This window comes from Cariama cristata, unplaced genomic scaffold, assembly GCF_000690535.1.
Source record: "Cariama cristata isolate BGI_N322 unplaced genomic scaffold, ASM69053v1 scaffold13835, whole genome shotgun sequence".
NCBI lineage: Eukaryota > Metazoa > Chordata > Aves > Cariamiformes > Cariamidae > Cariama > Cariama cristata.
This window is the reverse complement of record NW_009617014.1, coordinates 3451-16427: the sequence shown is the minus strand read 5'-3', so window position 1 is coordinate 16427 and position 12977 is coordinate 3451. Positions and strand designations below refer to the sequence as shown.

The 12977-nt window shown below is 43.4% G+C and overlaps 1 protein-coding gene across 1 annotated transcript in view; it reads left to right on the top strand.

Moving 5' to 3' along the window:
• LLGL2 (lethal giant larvae homolog 2 (Drosophila)) overlaps positions 1–12731 on the top strand; it is a 26144-nt gene extending 13413 nt beyond the window's left edge. The window contains exons 10-25 of the mRNA XM_009700380.1: positions 2139–2356; positions 2858–2925; positions 3918–4071; positions 4180–4284; positions 4580–4872; positions 5131–5284; positions 5623–5773; positions 6466–6582; positions 7110–7276; positions 8016–8280; positions 8982–9135; positions 9750–9787; positions 10250–10297; positions 10840–10882; positions 11610–11671; positions 12060–12731. Of these exons, the coding sequence (XP_009698682.1) occupies positions 2139–2356; positions 2858–2925; positions 3918–4071; positions 4180–4284; positions 4580–4872; positions 5131–5284; positions 5623–5773; positions 6466–6582; positions 7110–7276; positions 8016–8280; positions 8982–9135; positions 9750–9787; positions 10250–10297; positions 10840–10882; positions 11610–11671; positions 12060–12067 (2045 nt within the window). The 3' untranslated portion in view covers positions 12068–12731. The remainder of the gene's footprint in view (positions 1–2138; positions 2357–2857; positions 2926–3917; positions 4072–4179; positions 4285–4579; positions 4873–5130; positions 5285–5622; positions 5774–6465; positions 6583–7109; positions 7277–8015; positions 8281–8981; positions 9136–9749; positions 9788–10249; positions 10298–10839; positions 10883–11609; positions 11672–12059) is intronic.
• Positions 12732–12977: the final 246 nt, after the last annotated feature.

Sequence of the window (12977 nt, the reverse complement as noted above, 5' to 3'; positions counted from 1 at the left end):
CCTACAAAACACTGCGTTTTATGAGCATCTTCCAAATGCACAGAACCTACAGTCTGAACCTTCAAGCTTAGGAATACCATTAAACTTGAGGTACTGTTTAGCTTTTATCATTAAAGAAACTAGACCCTTTTACTTTCTATGAAGTTGTCAGAGCTGAGATTCTAGATGGTGGAACAAAAGGCTTAAAGATGAAAGAAGTCTGAGATTTTTAGCTGAGAGACTGGCTACTTAAAGTTCCATTCCTGGATATGATTAGAAGTCCTTTAGGGTGAAGTAACTGAACTTAACAGGCTTTATATTTATACTTCCCAAGGATTGAGTTATCTGGTTAACTTCTAGTGGGTACGGACAGGAGCTGCTACAGGAAGCTGAAGCTGTTGCACTTAGATGAGGAAGTTTTTTTACAATAAAATGAGGTTTCTGTGGTTGACGAGCTTCCTTGTGGCTGATTGCCTAAGCTTAGTGGATCTACATAGCTTGCCTTGTTTGCCCTTAAGCAGTCTTCCCTGCAATGGCAATACGAAGGTATTAATTGTATACCAAAGCCACTTAATTTAATAAGCACAGAGCTTATGCATTGCAGCGTAGTGGTAGCCGGTGACTTTCCACTACCTTGAATATGCTGTGGAAACAATTTTTAAAAGGCTAGCCCTTCCTGTTTTCTTTTTTTCTAAATTAGCAGGTGGATGAGCGTATGGCAGTCATGACAAATTCTGGTATGCTTGCTACTTCAGCAACTTAAAATAGATTCTTGCCATAAGCAATGAGCTCAGCTGTGTGCCTTTGCACAAAAAATTATTCTTAAAACAGAGTGTATTTGGTTAATGTTGGCAGCAGCAGTCAGAGTGCAGGGCTGATCATGCATAATGTAGTACAGGTATGATATTATTTGTTCTGTTCAGAAGTCCTCTAGGCAACTGCAAATGATGGCACATAAGAAAGCAAAGTGAAACTGAATATAAAACTTTTTCATGAAGAAACTACTGGTTAGTGGTGTGTTATGGCTGTCGCTAGTAAAAGGTGAAACTTGGGGTGTCTAACTAGTGTGGTGCCAAGTACTAATTACTTGAAGTTAATTTTGCTGAGTGAACAGCGTTGGTATGTGCTTGCTTATAGACGTGCCGCCTTGCAAGTATATTCCAGATAATCAAACAACTAAAGAAGGGAAGTAAAAGTACAGGTTAACAGGCAAGGTCGGTGAAAAGCTGCCAGTTTGCTTAGGACTCATGCTTTATCACACCTCTCCCCAATGTGAGACAGTACAGCTATGCATTCACTTTGATTTCTGTAGCAGTGTTAATCGTTATTGGTGTGAATTGATTCGTGGTTTTGGTTTTCCCCACCAGTTGCTATTGTGGCTGTCTTGTAAATGTTACTGCAATGTCCTTGCAGACTAGTTTTTTTTCACTTTAATGCTAGTTACAATGAAAAATCTTAAATTCTTGATTGTATGAGGTGTCATCTGTGAAGTTATATTAACAGATTTCTTTTATAATCTTGTCTAATATATGTATGAATATATATTAGGTGATGTACACAGTCTTTAAAAAAGAAAGTCCAGAGGATGTGTCACAACATACGAGGAGCAGGGAAGATGAAAAGTAAGACAGCTGAATTGTAAATACTTGTCAGTTCAAGCAGAGAAGCATTCTGCAGAACTCACAGCATTACTGTGTTTAAGCAGCTTAGCCTAGATGGACTGTGGGCCTAACACAGAACTAAATGGGTCACTGCTGGGGTGTATGCATGTCTGTCCACCCCATGCTGTTAATTAGCTGTAGGTAAAGTCCTTTTGAGTTCTGGTTGTTAGAATGGTGAATATGAACTTGTAGTATTTAACGATGTGTGTTGTTAACAAATTTTTTATTCTGCGGTGGAATCTATAAAAAGTCGCTCTGACAGTCCCAGGAGTGGTGTAAAGAAACATGAATTTGCAGTAAATCTGTTAGTATCTTGAAATCTATTAATATTAGTGCTTCAATAGGCCCAGTTAACACAGAAGCATTTAGAGGTTTTGCCAACAATAATGTTTGTGTAGAGATCTGTGATAACAGTTTTCAAATAAACCTTACAGGAAGCTTGTTTCTGTTAACCTTGGATGGTCGTTTTTGCAGCCTCAATGAATCTTGTCTCTGCAGAGTCTGATGACCCTTCTGCTATGGTGGTGCTGGCAGAAGAAGAGCTAGTAGTTATAGACTTGAAAACTGCAGGCTGGCCAGCAGTCCATCCTCCATACCTGGCTTCTCTCCATTGCTCAGCCATCACCTGCTCTCACCATGTCTCCAACATCCCACTCAAACTGTGGGAGAGGATTATCAGTGCTGGGAGCAAGCAGAATGTTCACTACTCAAATATGGTATGGCAGCTTTAAATGTACATGTGTTCCCATGCATTTAAGAACAGCATGACTGCTCAGAATGTGGGTGGTCTGTGCTGCTGGCTGCGTGTGGAGGGATGAGTCCCAACAGATGTTGTCCTGCCTCTTAGTAGGGTTGAGAAAGGCTTTTTCGTAGACCACCGCCAATACAGTTACTCACACTGGGGGATTAAAATGTGATATTTTTTTCAGGCTTTGACAAGCTAGAAGGAAAGTCTGAGTGTTCCCAGCTGTCAGTGGTAACAAACTTCTCATTTAGGAGTGTGAAGCTTCCGGCACAGCTTCTTGAGCAAATGTGTAGAATATCTTCTATAAAGCGCAGCTGGTGTCAGAACAGGAACATCTAATCCAAACAAAAGCTAACAGCAGGGACTATTTCGCTGCCACTTGCACTGAAGTTCCTGCTCTCTTGCTGACTGCGTATTCTCTTCACACTGTCACTGCCTAGGAAGTCACAGTCTTCCCTTCATGTATTTGTAGCCGTGGCCGATTGATGGTGGCACCAACATAGCTCCAGATCCTCCGCAGAGGGACTTGCTTCTAACAGGGTATGTACTTAACTGATAACAATCAAGGAGCCCTTTCTAGTTTCTATTCTTATTTTTGAACTGACTGAGGCTTTCCTGTGTGATTGAAGTCTGCTCATCTTGTAGGGAGAAGGCTGCAACTTTACAATACAACTTCTCAAAGCTGGGCTGCCAATTTTGTAAGGCTAACTGATTCTGCTGCTTCTGAGAAAACAGGTTGTGTTGTCCACAGATAACCTATAAAGCTGGCTTATTTGTAGTTCTGATGTGTTATCCGTTCTCCCTACAAACATCAGTGAAGTGCAAGCAGTAATCCAGACTGGTTCAAAGGGAGCAATGTAAAAGTGGAGCTTAATCTTGCAGGTTTTGAAGCATTTTTTCCCCTTACCTTAATATGTTCTGAACCTCAAAAAACAGGTTAGCTTGGACTCCTGTGTGCTTTGATCAGCATGAACAGATCTAGCTAAGCGGTGGAAGGAGCTAGCAAGAGATTGTCTCATCACATAAAAATATACCATTTTCTTTTCAAAGCACTTTTAAGAATTTTGGTGGGCTGTTCTTCAGACCTCATTCTTGATGCAGCATATTGTTAGAATTCCTTACCCTTATGTTGGAAGAATGTTCCCAATTTTCACCTGGAGAACTAAGCTTTAGCTTGATTTCTTTCCCTCCCTGTAATAGTATTTTTGTCAGGATGAGTTGTTCCTTGTATATGCTAAGCTTTTTTTCCTTCTCAGTGCCTTTTCGAGAAATTTGAAATTGTACACTGGTGTCAGATCATCAAGAACAAACTGGATTAAAAAACCCCAACATAAAATGAAACAAAACCCACAAAACAATCAAACCCAAAAATCTTTTTCTTGAAACTCTAAGTTGTCACAGCTCAGGGCTTTGTAAACAGTGTGGTTTAATCTTTGGTTGTGGTTTTTTTCCCCGTCTGTTTTATCATCCTTATCTGGGTGATGTGCTGTTCTCTTGTATGATATGTGTTTCTGTAACCCTCCCCTATACAGGCATGAAGATGGCACTGTGAGGTTTTGGGATGCATCTGGTGTCTGCTTGCGTCTCCTTTATAAGCTGAGCACAGTGAGAGTATTCCTCACAGATGCTGATCCCAATGACAATATGAACACCCTGGGTGAGGATGAATGGCCTCCGCTTCGCAAGGTAAGATAGCTATTGCTTGTAGAAGCTTTCTGAAAACCCAAGGAGTTTTGATTCTTGTCCTAGTTAATGCATCTGCAAAGACCAGCCACTGTGTATTCTCTCGCCTAGGTTGGTACCTTCGACCCTTACAGTGATGATCCTAGACTTGGGATCCAGAAGATCTACCTGTGTAAATACAGTGGATACTTGGCTGTAGCTGGTACAGCAGGACAGGTATTGAAATAGAAACAGTCATCGTAAACCTTGCTTTTAGTGCACGTTGTCACAGTGCAACTTGGAGATATGTTAAAATTTGAAATACTAATTTCTCTAGTAGTAAATTAATCTAATTGCTGGAAATGTTGTTTCACGGTTCTCTCCTTTCTCTAATCTGTATTTTTAGACATTATCTAATGCTATTTATCTGCCCTGAGAGATGCTGTAGTTTTGCAGCTGCTGGGAAGACCTGCAGCTTGGAGGACTGCTTGCGTAGTAAAAGCTGTAGCAAAGCTTGTCCTCTTCCTTTCAGGTACTGGTGATGGAACTGAATGACGAAGATGCAGAACATGTTGTGGACCATGCTGAAGCAGATCTCCTGCAGGACCAAGAGGGCTATCGATGGAAGGGTCACGAGAAACTAAAAACTCGGGATGGACCGGTTCGATTTGAGGCTGGTTTTCAACCGTTTGTCCTTGTCCAGTGTCAGCCACCAGCTGTGGTTACCTCATTGGCCCTTCACTCTGAATGGAAGCTTGTGGCCTTTGGTACCAGTCATGGTTTTGGGCTTTTTGACCACCAGCAGAAACGACTGGTCTTTGTCAAGTAAGTTTCTTCTTTCCAGGAGGTCTGTGGTAATCCTCTGTTAAAGATAGCCTGGAATTGCTAACAAAGCAAGTTGTGATAAGCGATTTCTCAGGAGCAGTCAGTGTGGCAAGAAGCCCTGCCTCATTGGACTCTGTCCTTGAAGACCTTCAAGAGTGTATAAGCATGTTCTGACATTTGCGTGTGTCCTGTTGAACTCTTGGGGGTGATTGCCACCCAGTAGAAAGTGACCATGTGCCTCCTGTCTCCCTCTTTCAGGTGTACGCTGCATCCCAGTGACCAATTGGCCTTAGAAGGCCCACTGTCTCGGGTGAAATCCTTGAAGAAGTCCCTCCGTCAGTCATTCAGGCGGATCAGAAGAAGCCGGGTGTCCAGTAGGAAGCGACGAGGAGGTAGTGGAAATGCCTCAGAGGTGAGGGGGTCTACCTTTTTGGGGTCCTGTCTGTTTACAGCTTGGAGCATGCAGAGTCCTGATTAGGCTGCCTAGAGCAGGAGGTGGTCTTCAGTCCTGCTGTGGTATCAGTAGCTCTTGGTATAAGAGCAAAATGGGCAATTTCTGATGCTGCTATCTGTTAGATAAAAATAGTCACATTTTTAGGGATGATGTACTGTCTATAGTTGAACATACGATGCAGAATATACCTGTTCACTGGTATGATGGTGCTTTCCCTTTCTGTTGCTGCCACTCTTTCTCTCTCTCTCCCCGCTATGTGTTTGCCTGAGTAACAAAATGTCTCCTCATCTTTGAAGGTGCAAGAAGCAAATGCCAAATTTGACCAAGACACATTGCAGGAAATGGAACTGGCTCCAGTCCAGCGGAAGATTGAAGCCCGCTCTGCAGAAGACTCTTTCACTGGCTTCGTGCGAACCTTATATTTTGCTGATACCTTCTTGAGAGACAGTGAGTAGAAAAAGCATCTCTCCTTTCTTCCGATTGGATTTTTCCTCCCCCTGCCAAGGAATGTATTAGGATTTACTGCCAGGAAAATTCGGCACCTCCTGTGTCCTACTTTGTGCTAAGCTGAAAAACTAATATAGAACAAGAGCATATGTTGTCATGTAGAATTGTTATTTAGCCATTCTGGCTGCTGGCAAATCCAAGGCAAGTAGTAGTTCATCTTTGGATGCAGCCTTTATGTATGGTTTTCAAATGTGCTGGAATGACATCTGACTTTTTAGTATAAGCTTTTCTTTGTCTCATTACCCTAAAGTTCACCCCTGCCCTCAGCAGAGCCTTTTAATTTTGGTGCAGGTGGTGGCTGGTTGTGTATCAGGGCCCAAACTGATATCATGCACAAGTTTACTCTGCTCATATGTGATGTAAATATGTGAAAACTGGATGCCGCAATTGTGATATCTGATGGAAACCAGGCTCCATTGCCTTTACTCGCATGCCATGTCCTTTATCAGGGCTGGTGATCAACACATATTGGGAAAAGAAGTGCTAAGAACCTGTAGTTTCCTTGGCAAGTCTGCCGTAATGTAAAGATGTTTAGGATATAAACGGAGGGAGGATGTGTATAGCTAGTGGAAAGCGGTTATCCAAGGGTGTCACAGGTGCTGCCTTGCTCATGAATCTTCTTGTTGCTCCAGGCTCCCGCCACTGCCCGTCCTTGTGGGCAGGCACCAATGGAGGTACAGTCTACGCCTTCTGTTTACGTGTTCCTCCAGCAGAGAGGAGGATGGATGAACCTGTCAGGGCAGAGCAGGGTAAGTGTGCCTTGTGAAAGCAAGGTTCTAGTGGATCTGAGCTATCAGTCCTGTAACCAAGTTATATACAGAAAACCAAGGTAGCTCAATCGCTGCTGTTTATCAGTGAGAGTGGAGCTAAATGTAGTAGTGTCTAAGCTAAGCAATGCTCGCTGCAGCAGCAGAACTGAAGAGTAAGTGAGCTCCAGCACTGCTTGACATGCCTTAGCCTCATTTCGTACTGGCTTCAGAAATTTAAATTTGCATCAGCTGTCATTGATGTTTACCATCGAGCCTCAGTGCACAGGTATTTTATTCTGACAGCTGGACCTGCTGTCTTTATGTAATAATAGTTACTGTTTAACATGAACCAGTTCAGTCCAAATACGCTTTAACTACTAAAACTTTTTAGGCAAGTTTTCTGTAACCACACTGTATAGGTCTCCAGCTCTGAGAGGATGTGAGGGAGATTCTAACAGAGTGTCTCTGACTAGACTCTGGTTTGGTTTTCCTGTTTGTTTATTTTCCTCCTTACCTTGCTTGTCTAGCCAAAGAGATTCAGCTGATGCACAGGGCCCCTGTTGTGGGTATACTTGTCTTGGATGGACGCAGCACTCCCCTCCCAGAACCTCTAGAAGTAGCACATGACCTTTCTAAGAGTCCTGATATGCAAGGCAGCCATCAGCTGCTGGTGGTGTCAGAAGAGCAACTCAAGGTAAGTATTACTCAGGAGGTGCATATGGACAGCGCATAAAATTTGCTAAAGCACTGAGCAGTGCTTGGTGGAAAGATAACTCTTGGGAGTGCTTATTCTTCTGTGCCTGAATAACACCCCTGGGACAGCGTTTCTGTTTGGTGCAGTCCATAAATCAGGTGTGTTGGGTATTCTGCGTAGTGATGTACATGCTGAGCATGTAATACAGGAATAAAATTTCTATTATGCCCTTTGGACAACGCTGTTTCTGCTTTTGGGAAAGAGCTTTTGCTGTGGTTAGTACAGAAGCAGGAATTGGTAGGCATTTCTATGAAGCAACTAAAAAGCTTCTTGTTTTGCACACTGACTAGTCAGCATAAAAGAGAAGGCTTGAAGTAGCTTGCTGTAGGCTGTCCCTGGCTTTTTAATGTGGAAGAACACACAGTTAGTGTAAACCCTGTTCTCTTTCTGTAAGAATTTGTAGCCAAATATGGAGGGGTTTTGAAAGAACTAGGAGAGAAATGCAGTTTGCAGCCTGAAGGGTAAAACTGCTTGATGTCAGAACAGAAACAGATTCTAACACTGACTGTGGCTGATTACTTCTTGTCCCATGAGCAAGGAGCCAGGCTGACTCCAATTACACCTGTGTGTATTCACTGTGAATGAAAACATTGTTAAAGGAGGGAGCAGCAGATGTCCTGGGGTGCGGCTGCTGCCATTGTGCAGGAAAGAGATGTCAGTGTCTTGTTTCTATTGATAGGTATTCACATTACCCAAAGTTAGCTCCAAACTGAAGCTCAAGCTGACGGCCCTGGAAGGCTGTAGGGTACGAAAGGTGACGGTTGCGAACTTTGGCAGCTGCAAGACTGACGATTACAGTGAAAATGACCTGGCTGTCCTGACTAACCTCGGAGACATTCAGATCATCTCGCTGCCTTTCCTCAAGTTACAGATCCGCTACCCTTGCATCCGCAAAGAGGATGTGAGCGGCATTGCATCCTGTGTCTTCACCAAATACGGCCAAGGTAAGGTGTGCTTCTCCCAAATCCTCTACCTCTGCTGTGTGTTTGAGACAACGGAAAAGGGGTTTTAGGGCTTAGTGTTTAGAGCTGGCTGTGTATACATGTGAATATTACGTAAATATGTCCATCATATGTTTCTGGCCAGTACCAGTTGCCAACAGGTACTGACACGTGAATTAGCAGAAGCAGAAGTGAGTTTATTCCATTATTGTTAATGAATACAGTGGTTTTCAGCTAAGAGGTTGGATGTGCCCTGTAGGCAGCTTCCGTCTGGCCACCCTCCTCTTGTCTGGAGTGGAGAATGGCTCCCTAAGCAGCAGGCACTGGGCAAATGGCTGCGTTGTGCTTTCTACACATCCCTGTAGCTCAACACTCAAATTGCAAAATTGGGATCCAACATCCTATGGTGGCTGAAGATGGATTGGTTGCAGTCCAGTTTTTACATCTTTCTGTGCTGCTTCTCATAATTGTATTGTCCTGTGCTGACACTTATCTCTCAGCATAATCTTAAATTGGCCAGTCTCTAGGTTAACCAATCCTTGGGAAACTTGGGGTAATAGCTTCCTCAATGATTCTTCCTCATTTAGATAGGAGGAAATGCAAACCCTTTCTACCAACCATGGAGGATGCTTAGATCTGTTCTTTTATGGATCACCTCTAGTTCTCGAATTCCCAATAGCTTATAAATTCCCAATCACCTGTAGGTTTCTATCTGATCTCACCATCGGAGTTTGAGAGGTTTTCCCTTTCTACGAAATGGTTAGTGGAGCCCCGATGCATTGTGGATGTGCCAGAAGTTACAAGCAACAATCATGTGCACAACAAGTCTGGCATGGAGAACGCTGCAAGAAAATCCAGGTAAAGTCTGTAAAAACTCTTGCATGCTGACTGTGTCTGAGTAGTGAGGAAAAAACCCCCAAACCAACAAAGACTTTGAAGTCTGTTAACAACATTCCTAGATGGATTGGCATCAGGAAATGTAACCTTCTCCCTGATGGTTTTCCTACTTGCAGTACAGCTGGTGGGAAAAAGTAGTGAAGCATTGGAATTGGTATCCCTAAGCTAGAGTCATAAACTGTAAGCTCTGGCTTGCTTTACTTGTTCCCTAATGATGTGTCTGACTGACACGTGACGCTTGTGTACTTCAGGGCCTATGCGTTACTGACAAGGCTGAACTGTTGCTCTGTGAAGGGAAATCCAGTGTTACCCGTGGAACATCAGCAAGTAACAGTAGACCTGACACTCATGGAGATCCTATAGGAACTTTATTCCAAAAGTTTAGAAATGTTCTGTGGTGCCTGCAGACTTCTGAATCCCCAACATGTGATAAAGCCCTTCCTACATTCTTGTTCAACAAACCATTTAGTTAGTGTGCACTGGAGCTTCTTGTAGCTGCCAAGAGTATACATGAATTCTCTACACCCCTATGCCTCGGAGTCAGTGATTGTTTTCTGCCTTATTTCCTTTTCTAGGGCATCAGGAAGGAGTTCGGGTGACTATGGAGAAGATGGTAAGCAAAAAGTAATTGTACTGAATGTAGCATGGTGACATGTAAACCTGAAACAACTTTCCTGTTGCTACAGTTGCTATTTTCTACCTAAGAAGGGGGAAAGTAAGGAGGGACGTGAGGGAAACATTGACCTGCCTGGACACAGTAGTTCATAGCTCTAAAGTAAGTTGCTTGCAGCAAGATTGCCTTGAAAGGGTAGAACGTAGTTTCTGCTGGAAGGAAGAGGCTGTGGGAAGATAAGGTCTGAAATAACAGATGAGATCTACTGTTAGCCAAGCTTGTATTGCTGGAAAATATAGTTCAGTATGTGAGAGGCTTTAAGGATTAGTTGTGAAGCATTCAGTGAAGTCAAAAGGTACTTAACAGGGGGAAAAAAATAATCCAGTTCTCCAAATCTGCACATATTTCATGAAAAAGGGAAAATATTGTTGGGTAAAAGCTTTTTTCCTACTCTTTTTTTAGAAAGGAAGTCTGGGAGGCTGATGGAACATGCCTTACTCAATGACGAAAGTGAGTGAGATGAAGTCTTGCTACTGACAGGGCAGGTGCCTTTCTGGGTGGGAAGAGAAGCAAGCTGCTAGGAATTTTGTGGATTCCAGTACTCAGTTCCAAGGGATCTGAAATTACACAAGCCTGGTAGAAATACTGGGTTTTCATGAATCTGTAGAAGTGAGGGGTTGGACAGATAGTCGTGCCCTCAGGCAGGGGTTGTTCACATACCTGCATTCCCTGCTGTGATAAGAGAAAGATCTTTACTTTCCAATAGGACTAGTGTAAAATGACAGCTGGAACAGACTGTTCTTTTGGGGCCCTGGTACACTGGGACTGGCAACATTTCCTCTGGCAAATGACTGCTTCAGTCCTTTGTGCCCGCCTGTTCAGTAAAAACCTGGTACTGTTGAAGAGGCAATGATATTACAAGGTTTGACCTCTGTGTTGTGGGAGGCAGGTTTTTAAAGGCTGTTCATTGGGGAGGTGGAATGTGGCTAGGCTGCTGCCTGAAAGCAGATCTCCACTGGTTTGGCTCACTGCTTTAACTCTCTGCTTTCCAGAAGTCCTGAAGGAGATCCAGAGTACTCTGGAGGGGGCCAGGGGGTGAGTATCAACCAACTTCTGTTCGTAATGGGTGGGGCTGGCAAGGGAGGGCATTTCTAGTTGAAAGCAGGGAGATGCCCAACATGATGGCAGGGATCCTTGTGCTGGAATCTGGTCATGTATGTGTCCCACAAACTACCAAAGGGCAGTAGTAAGAGAGAGGCAGGTTCTCTTTCACGTGTTGTCCCTTGAAGTTTTTTATGAATAATGCTTTGTCTCTTTCTCTCCGAAAAGCAGGAGAGATCACATTCCCACATCCCAAAGGAACAGGACTCTGAGTATTCGCATACAGGTTTCTATTTGTGTCAACCCGTACTGATCTAAGGGCAGGCCACATGGGCTTAGTTGGTCGAGGATGGGATTCTGGAGTTTTAATCCTGGCTTGACACTGTCACTTGGACGTGTTCAGTATCTCTGCTCCCATTCTGTCTATACAGTAAAGCTAAGCTACCACCATGGGTGCGGGGCTTTATCTTGTCTCCCTAGAGTACTGATGTTCAGGTGACAGGGGCTACGGAAGTGTAGACAAAGGATTACTGTTTGCAACGGATGCAGGAAGCTTGGTGGGATTGGTAACTGCTGGTGTGTAAGGCTAAGTGACTGCCTGACATGCTCTGCTCTGCACACTTCCTCTGGACACTACCTAATCCTGGTCTTCTGTCAGCAGCTGGGAGTGGATGGGATGATACTGCATTGCAATAATGAATCTCTTCTTGTGTCATTGCAGGAGCTATGCAGAAAGAAATTTGGCAAGAAGTCCCTTAGGACATGGACTAAGTAACGGAGGAGGTAAGGGAGGCTAAACATATTTCAGGCCCTGTGAAGTAGCCAAAGGAAGCAGAAAGTAGAATGAAGTTTATAAAATTGAGCTTATTTAAATGGCTTGCGATAGTGCAGAAATTTGATCTGAATTTTGAGGATGGGAATGTGCTGGCTGAGTGATGTACTAGCACTGTTCAGCACCTTATGTGCCACATCAGTAAATACACTGCATCACTTTTAAAGGAAGAGCTAAAAATCCTTCGAAGGCTCCTGCCTAACTCTTAACCTTGCCATAACGCAAGCTGGAGAGGTAGCCAGCACTCACAGCAATAATCTGAGTATATCAACTCATTAGCTCTCGCTAGCTTTCAACTTCTGTTTTCTAAAATGGCTTTTGCATTCTTCTATCCGAAAGCAGATTGACCAGAATTCATCAAGGACTTTCTGGCATTGGATTGAGTGCCATAACACTACTGATTGGGCAAACCGTCCCTGGGGAGAAGGCACCACTGCTCCCTGCATCGCAGGCTAGTGAGCTGCAACTTGCATGCATATGCATGCCTGCCTCTGCCTCCCCTTTTAGTGCCTCATTAGAGACATCTCCTCTTGGAGCCCGCCTTGCATTAGGACAGAAGTGGATCACCAGGTCTGATGCACCACAAGCCTCTGAGTACATCTAACTTCTAAATGTTTGCACATTTCTCTTTTCTACTGGGCTGGGTTTTAAATTATAAATGTTACTGCCTTGGTGCAGGATTTTAATAAACGCACACTGTTACCTCCAATTCGTTTAAAATTATTTTTTGTACAATTTTTTAGAATCTTATGGGTATTTCAGTTTTAACGGAAACATTTTAGAAATTTACTTTTAAAAAAAAATTAAATAATATATGCTAGATTCCTGTGACTGCTGTATGTGGTATCTGAATGAGTAATTTTGGTTTTTGTTATGGTACTGATAACTGGCTTTATGGATTTGGGTAGAATCTATTTTTTGTAGCCATTCAGATCAGAGGAGAACTAACTGAACCTGATTTTTGTTTCAACACTACATTGCTCTTTTTTTGGAAATAAAACTCTAAATTCCTTTTTGTGATACTTGTCTGCTCTCATATCTGTTCTTTCCATCAGCAGCTTCTTTCACATTGGCACAGGCTCGCGCCCACTTACCCCTTGAAGAAGGTGGAGCTGTCCCCCTCTGAGCTGTCAAGGCAAAGCGCGCTCCTGGAGATTAAGTGGCCTTGTCAAGCAAGGTGGTGGTTTGGAGAAGACGCATGTGGCAAGAAAACCGATTGTATTGCTGTCCTGCAATCCCTACATCATGTTGCCAGGA